This window comes from Nymphalis io, chromosome 28 (genome assembly GCF_905147045.1).
Source record: "Nymphalis io chromosome 28, ilAglIoxx1.1, whole genome shotgun sequence".
NCBI classification, from domain to species: Eukaryota; Metazoa; Arthropoda; class Insecta; order Lepidoptera; family Nymphalidae; genus Nymphalis; species Nymphalis io.
The window spans coordinates 2,802,647-2,820,407 of record NC_065915.1 but is presented as its reverse complement, the minus strand read 5'-3'; the positions used below and the strand labels follow the sequence as shown (position 1 = coordinate 2,820,407).

At 40.7% G+C, this 17,761-nt stretch overlaps 1 protein-coding gene across 4 annotated transcripts in view; it reads right to left on the bottom strand.

Moving 5' to 3' along the window:
* Window positions 1-6,460: 6,460 nt before the first annotated feature.
* The window catches only part of LOC126779051 (uncharacterized), a 95,354-nt gene continuing 84,053 nt past the window's right edge, over window positions 6,461-17,761 (bottom strand). Inside the window, exons 5-17 of one of the 4 annotated variants that reach the window (XR_007670268.1) lie at window positions 17,298-17,431; window positions 16,739-16,933; window positions 16,295-16,400; window positions 15,802-15,868; window positions 15,392-15,486; window positions 15,002-15,090; window positions 14,712-14,892; window positions 13,570-14,051; window positions 12,222-13,062; window positions 11,997-12,123; window positions 10,937-11,894; window positions 7,424-10,690; window positions 6,461-7,346 (exon numbers count right to left, since the gene is read on the bottom strand). Coding sequence is in view for 3 of the 4 variants with exons in the window: in XM_050502826.1 (XP_050358783.1) it covers window positions 10,555-10,690; window positions 10,937-11,894; window positions 11,997-12,123; window positions 12,222-13,062; window positions 13,570-14,051; window positions 14,712-14,892; window positions 15,002-15,090; window positions 15,392-15,486; window positions 15,802-15,868; window positions 16,295-16,400; window positions 16,739-16,933; window positions 17,298-17,431 (3,411 nt within the window). In the remaining variant the exon portion in view is untranslated. Of the gene's footprint in view, window positions 10,691-10,936; window positions 11,895-11,996; window positions 12,124-12,221; window positions 13,063-13,569; window positions 14,052-14,711; window positions 14,893-15,001; window positions 15,091-15,391; window positions 15,487-15,801; window positions 15,869-16,294; window positions 16,401-16,738; window positions 16,934-17,297; window positions 17,432-17,761 lie in introns of all 4 variants that reach the window. The other 3 variants (XM_050502826.1, XM_050502827.1, XM_050502828.1) reach the window with 3 other exon arrangements.

Genomic DNA, 17,761 nt, shown 5'->3' with positions numbered 1-17,761 from the left:
GCCCCTGGCCACACCCTCGATGGCTGGAGCGCCAGCGACCGCAGGGGCGACGATGGCCACGACCCGATCATGGTCGGAGACCCAGTCGTCCCGCGAGGGAACGAAGTAGGGCTCCGATACCACCGCCACAGAGTGGTTGATGTTGGCCTGGAGACAGCGCAGGGCAATCATTGCGCGGTCTTCATCGGCTCCGCCTCGGTGCGTGGCGACGCGGCTACCGGGCCTTTCGTCGCCACCTTTCCTTTCTTCTTGGGTGCGGCGCCCTTCCCGCCCTGGCACGACTTGCTGCAGGCGGCGAAGGCAGCTGGCTTGCCAGCCGCCATGCAGACCACGCAGCTCGCTTCGGTGGCGGAGCACTCCCGGGCCTTGTGACCGGGCTGACCGCAGCGGAAGAACAGATGGCTTCGGTTGACATCCCGGTCACATTTCGCCCCCATGTGCCCCCGCTCTAGGCACCTGAAGCAGTGCAATAGTCTGAGGTCGAGCAGCATCTCTCGCGCCGACACCCACCCGACCCTTATGCGGCCTGCCTCCACGACCTTCTTCGCGACCGGTGCAGGGCAGCTCAACCAGAGCGAGCTTGAGCCACTTGAGCATCGAGCGATGACTCCCGACTTTATCGCTCCGGCAGAGCACTCTCCCTGTTCCGCGACCGCCGCCACGGCTTCCTCCGCCGTCACAGAATCGTCCAGGTCCAGTACCCTTAACTCCACGCACTTCTAGGGTCGAAGGACCCGGACGATCTCCGGGCACAAGACCTCGCGGAGCTTGTCCGCCAGGGCATCCGCCGCCTCGGCCTCGTTGGTGCCCGGTGGCACTTCGAGCATCCTCGCGCCCGTGGCTGCGGTCCAGAACCGCACCGCCGTCAAGCCTACCTCCCGTAGGCTGATCCGGCTCTTGGAAAGGGCCAGAGCCTTCTCATAGCTCCACCCTTTTTCCTCGGCACCGGGCTACAGCGTAATTGTTATCGCTGCGGTGCGAGGGGACCGGAGTTTCCTCGTAACCGGGCCATTCTTGGGAGCCCCGGAAGAAGTCGGCTTCGCCGGCGCCGGCTTGGCGCTCGGCTTCTCAGCCTTCTTTTTCGGCTTTTTTGCGACCATGGCGCTCTACGTGGTCGGAGTGGCGGCCGGCTTCGCTGACGGCTGAGGAATCTCCCTCCTGGCTGCCGCCTCTTGGGCAGCCATGCTCCTCTTTGGTAGCTTCGGTTTGACGGCGGCCTGAACGGCGCCGGTCTCGACGCCCTCAGCTGCGCGGGAGGTGGCAGGAGCCTCCTTGCTCACCGCGGCTACGGCTGCTGCCTGCGCTGCCCTACGGTCAGCGGCCAGTGGAAGCCGCAGCCGAGGCTCCAGAAGGAGGCGGCCCTCGATGCCCTCGAGGCGAGCGTTCAGCATCATACTGAACTGCTCGCGGTTTGCGCGCAGCGCCGCATGATGCTGTGGAGGTTCGCCTCCGTCGCCCCCTCTGGCTACTGGCGCATTTCGGCGACTTCCCGGCGCAACTCAGCCAGTTGGCCGGAAAGTTTCGCGTTCGCCGCCTCCAGGCGCGCGACCTCCTCCGTCACGGTGAGGGCCCTTAGATCCGCCACCGCACCTTTAATGGTGTCGGCGGCGGTCTTAAGAGCCCGAACAAACGTGCCCTTCAGGTTGCCCGACTTTTCGGCAACCTGTAGGACCACGTCGAGCGCCTCCTGCACTGCCGCGTCCAGTACGGCAGACGTCTGCGGCACGTCCTCGGTATCGCCGGGTTGGCGTTTCCGAACTCGGGCCACCCTCTCTTCCGTGGCCACCTTGGCCGCGGCACTGTACGCGGCCAATGCATCCTCCGCCTCGTATCGCCGCTCTCTTGCCTTAGCGGCCTTCAGCTCCTCGCGGGAGCGCCCGCGGCCGACGTATTCGCCCGTCGTGGGCAGTCGGCCACGCTCCCTTTTGGGGGAGGGCTTCAGCCATCTGCTGACGCCCAACTCCGAGCAGCCGCCTTCGCTGTGAGCCGCGTCGCTCTCGGAGCCCGAGCAGCTCTCCCAAGAACGGGGCCGCTTCTCCATCTTCCGCTGTCGAAAGGAGGAGTCTCTGGAAGAGACCGTTAGCATGCTGGTGGCCGACGAGTCCGACTCTGATAGTCGTTCCAGCCGGACCACCAGTTCCTTTGACACGCCAGAGTCTTTGGTTTCAGCGAGCGCCATCGGGGCGCCCGCCTCCACCGCCGTGTTGTCCGTAAGATCGCCAGGGTTGTTGGTTTTTGGATTTATTTTGTTTCTCTGCATAGTAAGTCCCACGAGTATGGGGGAAATAAAAAGTCCACCAAGGCAGTGCCCCCTGTACCTTGGTAACCACCACTTGGTAACCACCACTTGGTAACCACTTGGTATATACACCGTGAGGTCGGTTGGTATCACGGGATCGACAAACTAATGTTTTTTATTGAGGTTGTCTCCTCTTGGCCCAGCCGGTTAAGGCAAGGCCCTTGGTCCCACCACGGGCTGCGAGATATGTCCACAACACCCGGACGGGGGGAAACCAGTTTGAGAGGCGGTGACCATAGTCTGTCCACCCAGCATCGATACCGACACTGAGCGAACCCGTCTCTCCCACCTCTTCTCCGGCAGCCCAAAAAGACCCCGGAGACCAACTACTGATTCCACAGTTGGAAGTTCCTCCAATAAAAAAAATAAGATAAAATAAAACAAAACAAAAGAAAGAAAATAAAACAGAACAAAATAAACCAAAATGAAACAGAAGAAAAACAAAACGAAACAAAACAAAACGGAAGAAGAACAAAATAAAACAAAACAAAAAACAGAGAAAGAAAGCAGACAGCTTTTTCCTTCCACCTTCTATTTGCAAAAAGCAAACAACAAAATTTATTAATTTAAGCTTGTTAATCCACTAAGAACGATTAATTTGTTTAATGTAAATAAATCTTACCAATATTACCAATGCACCAACCTTGGGGCACTACTGACTTACTCACCTTTCAAGCAGAAACACAATAATACTAAGTATTGCTGTTTGGCGGTGGAATATATGATGAGTGGGTGGGCACCAAGCAATTTACTGTTATATTTTACTTTAAAACAATTAAAATATTATTATAGGAAAAGGCAAATGTTTTATTGTGTAAATAAATAACCTAAGTGTGGACTTCTTAACGTGGGTTCAAACCCCGGCAAGCACCACTGAATTTTCTTCTTCTTCTTTCAGCCCTTGGAGTGCTGTCTTATGGCAAATCAATATATCACTCATATACTTTAAACTCCATGAACCATATTATAATATGTACGTGCTGTTCCACCGAGTGGGTACTAGTTCCAGCTTTTACTGACTTGTTAATCATCACTTGCCACACCATTTTGTTTAAAGAAAGTAACAATGGTTTTATTTTTGAAAGTTTTTTGCAATTCATGAATTTGTAGAATATTTTGGGCAACTTAATTCAGCGTGTGGGTGAAAGAAGGATGTGCTTCTTTTATCCTAACGCGATTTCAACGGCTTTTACCATATTTTCGGCGTTATCAGCGTGACAACAGCATGACTTAGTTTCCTCAATCGTTGCACGTTATAAGGAACTTTTCTGCTATATGTACCTTTTTTTTTATGTTCATTGGTCTACAAAACAAAATGACTATTAAAAAATTCAAATGATTACATTTCTCTTGATGTAGACATGACATGCGCTTTTGTTTAAGTACAAAAAAAGCTTCTAGTCTGTGACAGCAACAAAGACCTAAGCTTATAAGTTTTTTTAATAGCTAAACAATTTAAACTATCGAAACAGTTTTTTTAAACATTTTTTCAATGAGGCTATAGAACTGTCGGTAAAAATATCATAATTAAAACGAATACTATTATAAGAGAAACACATGCGGTATAAAGGCGAGTCGTTAAGTACATTTGTTCTAGACGTAGGAAGACAAAAGGTCATACAATATCGCATGCGACTATTTGGACGAGGAATGGAAAACTGTATGCATTAAAGGATATCGGACGAGTCGATAAGTCCATGAATTAGCTTGTATAGAAAGATGATATCATTTATTTTCCTTCGAGTGTAAAGTGAGCTTGCTCTGTAAAAATTCAGTCTCTGTGCATACGATTTAAGTTCGAGACCTATATTATTGTGTGACGTGTGTCCATAATTCCATACTTAACTTTTTTTTTATTAAGTGTTGTAGAGAATTGACTCTAAAACAAAAAATCTTTTGCTATATTTTTTAATAAAATTTAATCAAAACGATGATAAATTTCTATAAAAAGGTAGATCATATCTCATTACTATAGTCAAAAATCTGTTACTATATTCAATCGGATTTCGAAAGCTATTTACTTCATCATTTCAAGACATATCGTAATGACATTATCCACTATTTCTCCTCCGATATTATCCACTGTTTGTATAAAATAAATTCACCTGAAATCATAAGTGAGACATAACAAGCCATACCGAAAAACGGAAATACTAAAATTATCAGATGATATAAACATACTTCCGAGAATGTTTGCTTATTAACTTAACTTATTTAAATAATTCATTCAACCACAGTTAGGAAAAAGTTATTATCAAATAACTAAATAAATAAAATTGATTAAATAAAAATAAATGTTTCTATTATGTTCAATATTCTATCAGTATTCACCAATGAACACAACCCATGCATATAAGCGAATTGCATATAAATAGAAATTCCTTTACCTTATTTCATTGACTTGAAAGATTCTGCATGTTTATATATGTATTTGGAATAGAAAAAAATATTTAAATGTAAATATTATTATCGCAGAGTAAAATTGGGTATAGGCTTAAGATTTTTTAGTATATTCTGGAATGTATAAATTTAAAGGAAATAGAAATCCGAAATTTGTTTATATAGTTTCCATTATCTATATAATTTTACTAAATGTATTGGTATATAAGGTTAGTAATAATTATATGCTTGTGTTGAAAGCCGCTGTGCACCAAAAAAACTGTTGTTGTTGTTTCAAAAACTAATATGTAAGATGAAACAAATGTTTTTATTAGACATAAAGCTTTTTCAAGTACCTGATATATAATTATTAGAGTATAATCTATGTAAAAACCAATTTCTACAATATGTAACCACTGTTAAAAACTTATTATTAAAAATTTGTAAAAAATTGTAATAACAAGTTTATGTAAATGTGAAAATATTCTACTACACTATTTCATGCATCCCAATGTAAACATTTCACTGTACGACTAAAAATTAAAATAGTGCTCAGGTAGTTTTCTTACTCTTTGAATAAAGATCTCTATTAGAAAAAACGTTGTTTCATTTTTAGAAAGATGACTTGCAACATACAAAGGTGAGGTTAAAAAACATGATATAACTTTGATACAATTAAGAGATTTGATACAAGAGATTGTCATACATGTGTCATTGCTCTGTGTAAATTTTTGATGTTCTAATAACCTGGGCTGCACTCTCCATTTTATACTGATGGTATGTAATTTATGACCCGACTGACCCTGAATGCTTACAGTATTTTTTTGATGCTAACAACAAAGCAGGCTAGATTTGTCTGATTATCCAAATAATCTTCTCATACCAGAGAGAAGTAAGAGTACAATAGTACTCTATTGTACTCATACTATTAAATAATTTACTTAATAGCCAGGTATGAGCAGATTATTTTTTATTTAGTAAAGAGATATTTTCTCTTACATAGAACAATCAGGTCTACAATACTTTAAAACTGCTGTGATCTTTCGTAAAAGTGCTGTTGCCCAATATTATTCCAGTCGGCGATAGCATAATCCTATACAAGAAAGGCAAGAAATATTTATTTAAATATAGTTTCCAGCAACTTAGTCGCTGTTCATGAACAATGTTGATCAACTGTTGCTCAATAACTGAATACAGATTCTCCAAATATCCTTAAAAGTAGGATGTCTGAGCCCATCAGCCGGATATTTAGTCTGTTACACTTATTTAACTTTTTAAGTATTTATTTGATTATTTTCCTTCTAGATATTAGCCTTGACACAAAAAAAATTACATAGAATTATTAAAAATAAATTAGTATTTTCGTCAATCCATCTAAACTATCTAATAAATTCATGGATTCTAATGATTATTCTACGACCTGTTGATGGAATTTTAAAATCGGGTTTAAATATTTATGGAAAAATTACTATCTAGCGGTTATAAACGAACAAAATGAAAATTATTTCAATGTGTCCGATATCACTATTCACATACACAATTTCCCTAAATAATAATCAATATATTAGCCTTTTCAAATCATACTTTTATCATCTCTCCTTTTTGAGGTAATATTTTTACCATACTGTAATCTGCTTAAAAGGTTAAGTTTTTTGTAGTCATTGCATAACTTTCTGATATCTGGCAGACTCTCAGAGTAGTGCCAGAATAATATGTAGTATATAGTATAATTTGTATTACATAACAGCTATCGGGGTGAATGAAATAAATAAAACCATAGTGTGAAACAGAATCGTCGCTTTATTCAGCAATTTCCGGTTGAAAAAAAATAATCAACAAAACTACACTGAAATTCTGAACATGACTATTTTTACAAACAATTTACAGCGATTTTTTTTAATAATAAATACGGATTCTTTGAATGCCTCCCTCGGCTTGTACCCGACCGAAGGAAAGTCACGTGGACTAACTTCGAAGTAACTAAAAAAAAAACAATAAAAAAGTAATATTTACACGAAAAATAAAGTACAACGCACGAACGCGCTCGCGTAGGCAGCCCAAAGAGAAAGCTAAGAAAAAAATACACCGCCCTCTGTCGGGAAGCATTCAAAACACCCGCGCAAGCCTAATCTAAGAATCAGAAACTTATGAGGTACACATCTTCCTATCCACTTTACTAAGCGTATGTTAACAGCCCCAAAAATGAGGCCAATTTTTTTTACATTTTTTTTCCAAATCTGCAGCCTTTTGTACAGTATATGATACTTACTAATTATATATGTATAGACATAGTTAAAACCATTACATTTTTTTTGGTTGCGATCTCTTTCTCTCACCAGGCCATCGCGGTGAGCTGGTGTGAAAAAGAAAATTCGCAAATTTTTTGAATGTTGAAACAACAGGACAGAATATGCGTAAACACTGATATAAGTTTCGCACAGCTATATTAAAAACCCCAATGTTTTAATTACATTAAGATACGTAACCACGATATTAAGATATTAATATTTTGCCGTTATCTGCGCAAATTTCTAACGAGAATTAATATGATTTGAATTTTAAATATCCGAAAAAGAAACTACACTTTAACATCGGAGCAACTTTTTAAATTAGTAGCATTATATATTATATATATATTTCTCTACGTTTGCACGTCAATAATATAGACCTAATTGTCTACGATATTTTGTATTAAGTTATATTATTAAACTTGCTTCGTTCTACGTAACCTAACAACAAAGATACCTAACAGCTACAATAACACATCGATTATATTGTTTTATATTTTGAATTTTCAGGTCCATACATTATTATTGAAACAGCTATGTAGACAGATTTTGAACATTTAAGACCAAAATTAACAATTGAATACTGGTTTATATTATATAAACGTTTCCAAAAATACATAAAAAGTTATATAATTACTCTCACTTTGACGTCATTATCAACAAATTCATTATTTCCTTTTGCAAGTCCCATGTATCGATGGTTTGTTAATTGTAGTTTCTTTGACAGTTTTTAAGTATATAAAGACAAATTTCAATATACAGCACTTTCTATGGATAGCTTTCTAGACGAGACATTTTTTAATTTTTTTTTTGTTGATATCAAAAAACGGGTATCATTTGCATTAAATATCTATGATTTAAACACTTCAAGCTATTTTATGATGTAATCCTTTACAATAAGAACTAAAGTGGCTTCAATTGGAAACTAACAAGATACTCACGCAAGTACACGGAATTGGTATAAGATTATAAACACAACGAGCGAGATACAGACATATTGTTAATGTGACTTTAAATTATAATATAATTTATATAAACGACTAATATTTCTCAGATATAAAAAGTTTCTCTCTTTAAAAACTTCTACACTTTTAGAAAGAAACGACACAAGTATTCACTTAATTGAAAATTGATATGGCCTGTAATTGGTATTTTAAGATTTTGTATCTAATATATCCACAATATTTATATACATTAGTAAATAAAAACATATCAAAGAAATCTGCATGTTATTATATAACCACCAGCTTAGTTCCCAATCTACCTAAATCAAAGATATTTACAATACATAGGTTATATATGAGACAAATAGGATGCTTTTCATATACATACAATTATGCCAGCATATATTCTGAGAACATTTTTATTCTAAGTGTAAGAGGAAAGACAATCTTAATATGCCGTGAACTATGAGATCTGAGTATATGACTATATGCCCTTCTTTAATAAAAAAAAACTTAGTCCTTCGTACGTCAGGACATCTGCTGTGAGCTATAATAATATATGAAATTTTCATATGTCATATTAATAATATGCCTGTATCTCAACATTTAGTGTGTTTAATTTCTACTTACAATATTTATTTGGCTATTTATTTAATTGAAAAAATATAGTTTGACATGAAACAGTTTATAGGATAGCGATATAGTTTTTTCAACTATATAAAAACTACAATAAATAAGTTCACAGTGCATGCAGTTTCATGTATATGGGTTTAACGGCTGTAACTTACATTTGGTCATATAATAAAAAATTCTCAAAGTACTTCCAGTAGTCTGATATAGTTTTGAGTGTATGATTTTGACACAAAGGCCGACAATTGTATGGTTTCAATATATATATATATTAGTAATATAATTGTTATTTACAATTTAAAGTTAACATTGAACAGAGAAATGCGTTTGAAATATCAATACAAAATATTTTAAGATTATATATAAAATGGTAACAAATTATTAATTTCTTGTGACAATAATTTTTTAAGCCTATAACCATACAATGTCTGCGTACAGATATTGAAGAAATTAAATCCTAAGCCTTTGAGGGTTTTACAACGTACATTTGAATACATACTGGTCCGGCCAGTCTAATTAAGTAAATATTATACACATAAAACTATATAATACATCAATGCAGTTATATTACAATTCATACATTTTAAATATACACTGAACGAGGGTTTATCGTACATTAAATTTTTTTTTAGTTTTTTTTTCATTCGCGTGAAAAATATTAACTAAAGAATGATTGCTAAAAAAAATCTAAGCGCATAATGCCAGCCATGTCTAAATATTTCTTTATTAGTTATTAATAAACATTTATTCCAAGTAATAATACACTAGTACAGAAATGAAATTACTAAAATTAAACCTATAAAACATGCACATGGCACGTTGAACATGCGCATGCGCGTGAAGATCGAGAGAATGTAATTGATACAAAAGTTCACTGTCTATTTGTATTATCGTAAATCTAACCAACTAAATTTAAATGGTCTGGCATTTGCTATGTAAAACATTTTACATGTATTAACTATGTCACAGCCACTTAAATTATTTTTAATGAAGCTTGCTTTACACTAAAATGGACCATGTTCCTCAGGGATTAGCGTTTAAAATAGTATTTAACGATACCACGAACATCAATCGATTATTTGCAATGTTTTGTTGACTACAAATCCAAAGTATTACTGACTAAATCTAGAAACAAACTATTCTTATAAAGTACGTTTATTATGTCACGAGAAAAGTCTATCTTCACCGTTTTATTCGGCTTCTAAGAAAGCCTTGACGGCAAAGAAGCAAATTCTTTATATAAGAGAATTCTGGATATTATAAATGTTAGATTAACAATTTTAATAATTTTAATGATCTGTTTCTAGCTTTAGTTTAACAAATTTACATCAAGTATCTTTATTACACATAGACCTCTTATATTGACTCGGCAGAGTCATTGTCAAATCAGATGATCTTTTATATTTTAGTACCGTTGACACTCAATTGTTTCACAAATCCTGTAAATGCTTCCTAATAAAGTTTGAAGCACTTTCAGATAACTTTAATAGTGTGTGTTTTACAACACAAGAGCTTTAAAAGTATAGTTTTAGTATTTGACAATAATATTTATTATTTAATAATCAGAAAAAGAACAGCTTATATTTAATAAGTCTTCATATAATGATTACTACACTCAAAATCCACTTTGTAATATATAAAAAGACGAAATGATTCCAATCTCTTTATATTTTGTTTATAACAATCAGAAATTTATAATTTAAATATTCCACACCAGTATGTCCAACACAGAGCACAATAAAGTTTCTTACGATTCAATCAAATCGACGGCTTATGCCTGTAATTACAGTTTTCGCTAGAACACCAGAACGGGTAACGAAGAAGCATCAATATTAGTCGGTACTAAATATATATTGGATTGCAAGTCGGTGGGTGAAACATCGTCGACCGGCCGCTCGGCACCGTCGGCGTCTCGTAACGTCAGCGTGAGGTTGATGTCGGGACCACTAGCACTACCACTCTCGCCGCACTGCACACTCGCACACTTGGGACCGCAGGTGGACGGGCCCGGTTGTCACGTGACCTCCATGGGTAGCGTGTCGGCCGGCCGGCGCCGGACGCCGTTGGTGGGCCCGTCGTCGGCGTCGTCGGCCGACATGCCGGCCGCGGGGGAGGCCGACGCGGGCGCGGTCGACGCCTCCACGATCTCGCTGGAATTATACATTCTAATTTTTAGTTTGCCTACAACTGTAAATGTCAATAATTTAAACAAAAAAAAATAATTACAATTCTTACTAAACTATTTTAAGCTCCGAGGTATTCAATATTTTTTTTGCGTTAAACCCAGATGAGTACAAAAATATTACAGATAAAGAAATTTGTCGTAATTAAATATTATTTTTGATAATTATTAGTGATTTCTATTTTAGCAATATTAAAAAATAATAAAAACTTACGCAACAGGCGTCGGTCTCGGCTGGGCTATTAACCTCCCTTGTCTCGCTTTCAACTGTGCTGTGGTGAAAGCAATAGCTTGCACGTTCGCTGACAACGCTTGACCGCCAGGTCCCGATATAGCGATCTTTTGTCCTTTGGGCAACTGAACGTTCTTCTGCAACAGATTCGCCACTACGGAGCTTGGAATAGAGGCGGTTTTCGTCGGTGCTATCGTTATACTCGTCGAAGGCTCCGACGACGTTCTAGCCAATGGTGCCGTCACTTGAAGTGTCCGATTCTTTAATTGAATCTGATGTCGCACGTGAGGTGCTCTCACTGCAGGTAACGCGGCGCGAACTATCTGCCGCCCGTCGAGACTGACGCTAACCCGATGCGGTCTGGTCGCCGTCGCTACATTTCCTTTCAGCGTGCTGTCGAACACAACTTGCCGCTTCTTCGCATCGTTGAAGTCCAGCCTCGCCACCGAGGCCTTGACCGGCGGCGGTTGGCGGAGGACGTTCACTAAATGCGGGCCTTTACCCAACTGCCCGCTCTTGATTTCAAAGAATTGAGCCACGGAACCCTGAGCGGCCTTCAGGAGAGCCGCCGCGGGAGGCTTTGTCGCGTCGCCTAGCGTGGCAAGCGATACAACCGCCGGTAGTTGTGCCAGCGAGCGGTTCTGGGCCAGCAGCTGTGCCCGCTGCGAGTGCGAGAGCGGATGCGCGTGGAGCACTTTGAGCTTGCTGGGGGTGACGTGGTGCATCTGCGGCGCGACCACCATGGAGGAGTGGTGGTGCAGCTGCAGCGGCTTGTGTCCCAGCGCGGCGGGCGCCAGCTGCACGAGCGGCGCAGACACGCGACGCGCAGCGCTGGCCACGCTGGCTACACTGGCCACGCTGGCCACGTTGGCCACGCTGGCCACTTTGCCGGCGCTGCCTGCCGTCACAACGTTGGCCACACTCGCTACGGTAGCTGAGCCTGAAATAACATTATATAATCCTTTAAAATGTAAACGTTGGTTATGAGGTTTTGCATATTTACTTGTATGATATTTTTGTAAAAATTTATCCATAAACTTACCGATTTCCCTATGCTGAGCATTATGCATAGGTAAAGCGACAGCGGTGAATGGTCCATTCTGTAGCAGACCCACGACCGTCCCCGCGCTGGAACATGAGCCTGTTGCTCCTTGGTTTTGCAGACGAACCTAGAAATATTTGTTTATTAATATTTTAACATTTTCACAAGTGTTACTTTGAATTGTGTTAAGGGTTACTCCCCAAATAATTAAAACTTAAATGCTACCTTCAAGCTATCGGAAACTGCGACCGTAACGATCTGCGGCTGCGGCGCCTCGGACGTGACGAGTGTGACGTCACCGCGCCGGTGCGCCGACGTGATGATGTGCTTCTTCAACGGGGAGTGCTTCGTCTGCACCGTCTTCAGTTGGACCCCGTGCGCGATCTGCACCTCCTCCGTCTCCTCTTTCCTCTTCCTCTCGACTTTAACCTGCGGCACCTCATTGACCTCCTCGACGATGATCTTGGAGGTCGGCACCGGCGACTTCACGACCGGCTTCTTGATTTCCTTGGGCGTTTCGTCCGGCGGGACGACCCTCTCTATGTACACCGGCTCCCTACCCGGCCCGGTGACGTGTACGACGCTCGAACCGAAATGTTCCGCCCTTCTCCTCCTCTGGCCAGAGCCGGCACGCCCTTCCGAGCTCTGGCCATGTAATAAAAAAGAATCCTTTCCGTCTACGTCCTTCACTAGTTCGTCGAGCAGGTCGTCCGTGATCGCCATCTTTTTATCGTCCTTCGTGAGGTCGACGTCCGCTAGCGCTTTGAGATCAGTTTCTGAGAGGATGCTCTCGACTTGTGCTTCGGTCAATCCTGTGAAGTTTTCTGTGAGTAAATCATCCCCGCTGATGTCGAGACTGCCGCTGTTGTCGATTTCCGGATTGATGTCTCCGTAGAGGTCGCCGAGAGTGAATTCAGAGGTGGTAAACGTGTCCAGCGACCCCGAGGGTGGCTCCAGCGTGAGCTCCACGGATATCGGTGTGTCGAGCGCGATTGGAAGCTGATCGTCTGATGGTTTATCTACGTAAGGTGGTGAGGGCGGCGGTGTTTTTGGTCGGAAGTGTAACCTGAAATTAATATTAGAAGCATTTTAGCTAACAATGTATACAATATATATATTTCCATGTCTTAAAAATATTTTTATTCATTTTCAATATCTAGAGTTAGAGAACATTGAAATCATATTAATTTAATATAAAAATTGGTAACTGTGCTACTGATGAAATCAACAATAAGCAATTAATTAATAAAAAAAATGCCATAATTTACTTCAATAATGCCAAAATATACTGTATCTCATCGCTCTCCTAAAAAAGATTTATTCAATCGATTTCAGTGGCGGCATGAATAAAGATAACTAAGAACTTTGATCTTCATTTGACATAATTGGTCAAGATCTAAATAATATGTGGATTCGGTAGAATAGTAATAATAAATAAACATTACTATTCATTGATTATAAATAAATATATATATTAAATAAGAGCATAGCATGTGTATGTAGCAGAGCTATAAGCAATTCGCCAAACTAGTCCTATGAAAGTATTAATATTTTTTTTCAAATGCAGCCTCACCATTTCTTATTAACTTCGTTGATGAACTTCTCAAACTCCTTCTCAACGGGCTGCAAACTTTCATCCGAGTCGTAGCTACTGTCACTGCATCCGCTCCACGATCTCTTCCTGATAACCCTCTCTAGGTTACCCCTCACAAAACTGTCTATAGTTCTCGCTCTATCACTAACACTATCAGTAGCACTATCACTTAAGTCCGGTAACACTTTCGAATCACTGTCCACATCCATTGCTTCTAGTTTCACGTCATCGATGTCTAGTTTCACGTCGTCGACGTCTAGTTTCACGTCATCGACGTCTATTTTTACATCGGTAACGTCTAGTTTGACGTCGTCGACGTCCGTTTTGACGGGAATGGTCCATAGGTGAGGATTTTCGGCCAAATGTCGTCGGAACGCATGTCGCCAAGGGTACTTTCCTCCCGTGTGGTAGTCTCTCGTCATCTCCTTTGGAGTTCTGTGAGGTTTGGTTTCCAGGTCCACCTGTGAAGAATGAAGAATATTTAGCATTTCTTACTTTTAGAGTAACATATTTGTTTTTTTATGTTATTTATAATTTAAAAAATATTTTGATGGAAAATATTTTTTTAGTGGATATATAATATAAGTAACGCTAATAGCTGCGACGCAATATGACTAACATTAGTAGAAGCACGAAGAAGAGTACTGGGTAGGCTGGGCAGCGTATAGAAAACTCGGTCAAGTGTTTTCGTCACGGATACCGCAATGCTTGAAGACAAAAGTCTTCAACGAGTGCGTCTTACCGGTTATGACCTACGGAGCCGAGACGTGGACATTGACAGTGCGTTTGGTCAACCATTTTAAGGTCGCTCAGCGAGCTATGGAGAGAGCTATGCTACAGCTACATAGCTGTTAAAAATCACATTTGTAAATGTTAACTGTTTTGAGTTCCAATAAAAAATATATATAAATAGAATATATTATGGCTATTCCACGCGGCACTAGGCAACTCTTATATACACAAGTGTCAGTGCCGCGTTTGTGAGTGTGTTCATCTCAGCTCGATACATGTGTGTATGTACGTGTGCCTCCTTATCACACTCACGCACACACCTGTTTGCTTCGCGTATGCGTGTGTACCTCGCGCCCAGCGCTCCCGAGTGTGCGTGCGTGCGTGCGTACCTCCTCGTCGCGGCGCTCGCGCTCGTCGCTGGCGCGCGCGTGCCGGAAGGGGAGGCGCGGCCACAGCGAGTCGAGCGGCGAGGCGCGGCGGTCGAGCAGCACGCGCCCGCCGCGCCCCAGGCGGCGCCGCGCGAAGCCCACGCACTGCGGGTACGGCCGCGTCACCGACGTCAGCGTGAACCTGCCGCACGGGACGTATGTTTACACTCGCACTTTACGATACTGTTGGCGGCTGATCGCATCCATCTCTGTGCAGTAAAGTAGCAGACTTTACTTTTCTAAGGTCTTACCTAGTCCTCTCATCCAGTTCGTGCTCAAACATTCCGTCCTTGGAGGGGTTGTCCGGGTCCAGTGGGTCACCGTACAGTGTCGCTGTAGGCTGGAAATAAATAAAATTAAAAAATTTACTCTTTGAAAACAAATTTTAATTTTTGTAATAATTACTATAAAAGAATGAAACTATATAAGCTTGAAGTGGCCTCTTCAAGTAAATAAGTATAATATATTCCAATAGCAGGATGAGTAAAGATAAATAAATCTTAGGATTACATATTTTAGATTCAATCTCTATTATGAATAAAGATTTTATATTATACAATATATATATTGACTGTTGTAATTGTAACCTGTTGCTAATATAATAGTTTCACTTTATTACTAGTACTTTGTAATAGTCTCACCATTTCGTAGTAGCAGCCAGGCTTCCGACGGAAGGCGAAGGGCCCGTCGTCCGGCGGAGCTGACTCCTCCTCCGATGATGTACAAACGCCTGAATCTGAAAATGTCATCAAGGACTTTGTATTTTCGTACATTCTTTTATAAATCAACGAAAGTGGAAAAATATATAAAAATTACACATGTAAACGATTAACATTATAAAATGAAAAAAAAAATAGACATAACAATCTTCATTTCAATAAATTTGATTTCGATAAATAACGATAAAACGTTTATTCTAAAATAGTCTTATGAAGTTTCTTTGGTCTAGTCAAAACTCCGGGTGGGGTAAGTGATCAGCGTTTATCTCAGTCCCGCCCTATGCGCCCCAGTTTGGGCGCCATACTGACCCCGGTCTGGGCGCCATACTGACCTCGGTGCGGGTGCGCGGCTGGCGCGTGGTGGCGATGCTTCCGCCGCTTGTACGGTCGCTTCTCGCGCTGAAAGATTACGGTACAGTACAACACTACTTACACACACCAACCGGCTTATTACTTTCTATGCATTTATACCTAATCACGTCTCGCCTATGTTTACGAAAACTATGAAATAGTTGGACGGTTTAATTTCTGTGTATGTTTACGTTTAAATGAGCCAATTGGAATAACTATTACAGTGCCTTTCTATTGTAGTTTAGTTGATCACTGATTTAAGTGGTTTAATTTTTTATAATCTATAATCGTAGCTATGTTAAAAACATAACTTGCTATTGAAGATTATTTAATATTGCTAAGCCATAATACTCCTAGTAGAATAACGCTTGTTAAAATAGTTTAATTGTATATAAACGATTTCTCCTTTGACCTTTCAAAGTGAAGGTTCTCGAAAGAAATCAGGGCAGTAGCTTCGTTAAGAGTATCGCTTACCTGTCTCGGCTCGATCGGTGTGGAGGGCGCTCGAGGCGGGTAATGCTGAACTGTGTACTCGCGACGAAAGCTCGCTGTTGTTATCGGTACCGCGGTGTACTGCGGCCTGGAGGTACGAGACATATTTTTGATATAGTTCTGTCAAATGTCATTCATTCTATGCCATTAAGACGTCAGGCACTTATTATAAATTATTAACAAATCAAATCGCAGAGAATCAATTATATTTCGGAAAGGTAATTTGGTCTTATTTCTTGAGATACACGCTTTTGATTAATCATCATTTATTAAAAGTTAAAATTAGTTTTAAGAAAATCATGGAAATGGAAGTTCTTGTGAAAAAAGTACTATGTATTATGAATGAACAATGGTGAAATCATGATGAAATAGGAAATTCATTTTATTTCCAATGAAAAAATAAGTCGCAAGTGTCGCAAGGTATACCTAGGCGGCGGGTCGGGCAGCAGCTGGTTGGCGAAGTCCCCGGCCACGTACCGGCGCTCGGCCAGCAGCGCCGTGAGCCGCACCAGCTCTCGCTTGGCGCGCTCCCGCCGCGCCACGAGCTCCAGCAGCGTCAGCGCGCGCGCCAGGTCGCGCCGGAGCTTCAGCATCTTCTCGTACGAGCTCTCGTCGTTTTTCCTGAATACATTTTGAATTAAGCAATTGAAATTTAGAAATGAGAATAGATAATTTGTTAATGTATTAGTGGAGGACGTAAAATCTCTTTTGTAATTAATCTTAATTTTCATTTCTGAGGACAAACATCTATTGAAATTCGGTGAATTGACGGATGGTATATCAGACCGACATTCTCTGACTGGTGACCTCTTAGCCGAATTTCGGCCACGGCGGTCAGTCTCAATCTCTAATTATCTAATGGAACATTTACACATAAGAATTTCTTCTCGGAGAAACTCAACTCAAACTTTATTGACTCCTAAATATGACGTAACGTACTATAGGTACCAAAGGTTACAATTAGACGATGTAATTCGGATCTAACCTGTTCTTCCTCGTCTGCATCTTCTCGGTGCGACGTCGGAACGCAAGGTACGGATTGTTTGTGGACTGACCGGGCCGACTCTCCGTCTTTACTGACAGGACTAGTGGATGTTGCTGGAAGGTTACCTTTGATAACTATAATTGAATGAATCTATTTCATGCACATACTAAAGAAAAAAAGAAAAGCTTGTAAATTTTGCACTGGACTCGGTTTTTAATATACTCCTAATATAAGAAATTCAAATCATGAGAGATTATAATTTCTACTGGCATCAAACAAATTAAGCACTACAAAGAAGATAAGAAGAAAATTATTTCATTCGTGTATTGTTTCAATATTAAAACTACAAGATATCGTCGTGGGTCACACCGTGTGTTTGTTTTGTCAAATTATATCATATTAACGAGATTTATTAATATATAAACAAATAGTGCGCAATTTATACAGTTGTAAAGTAGCATGAG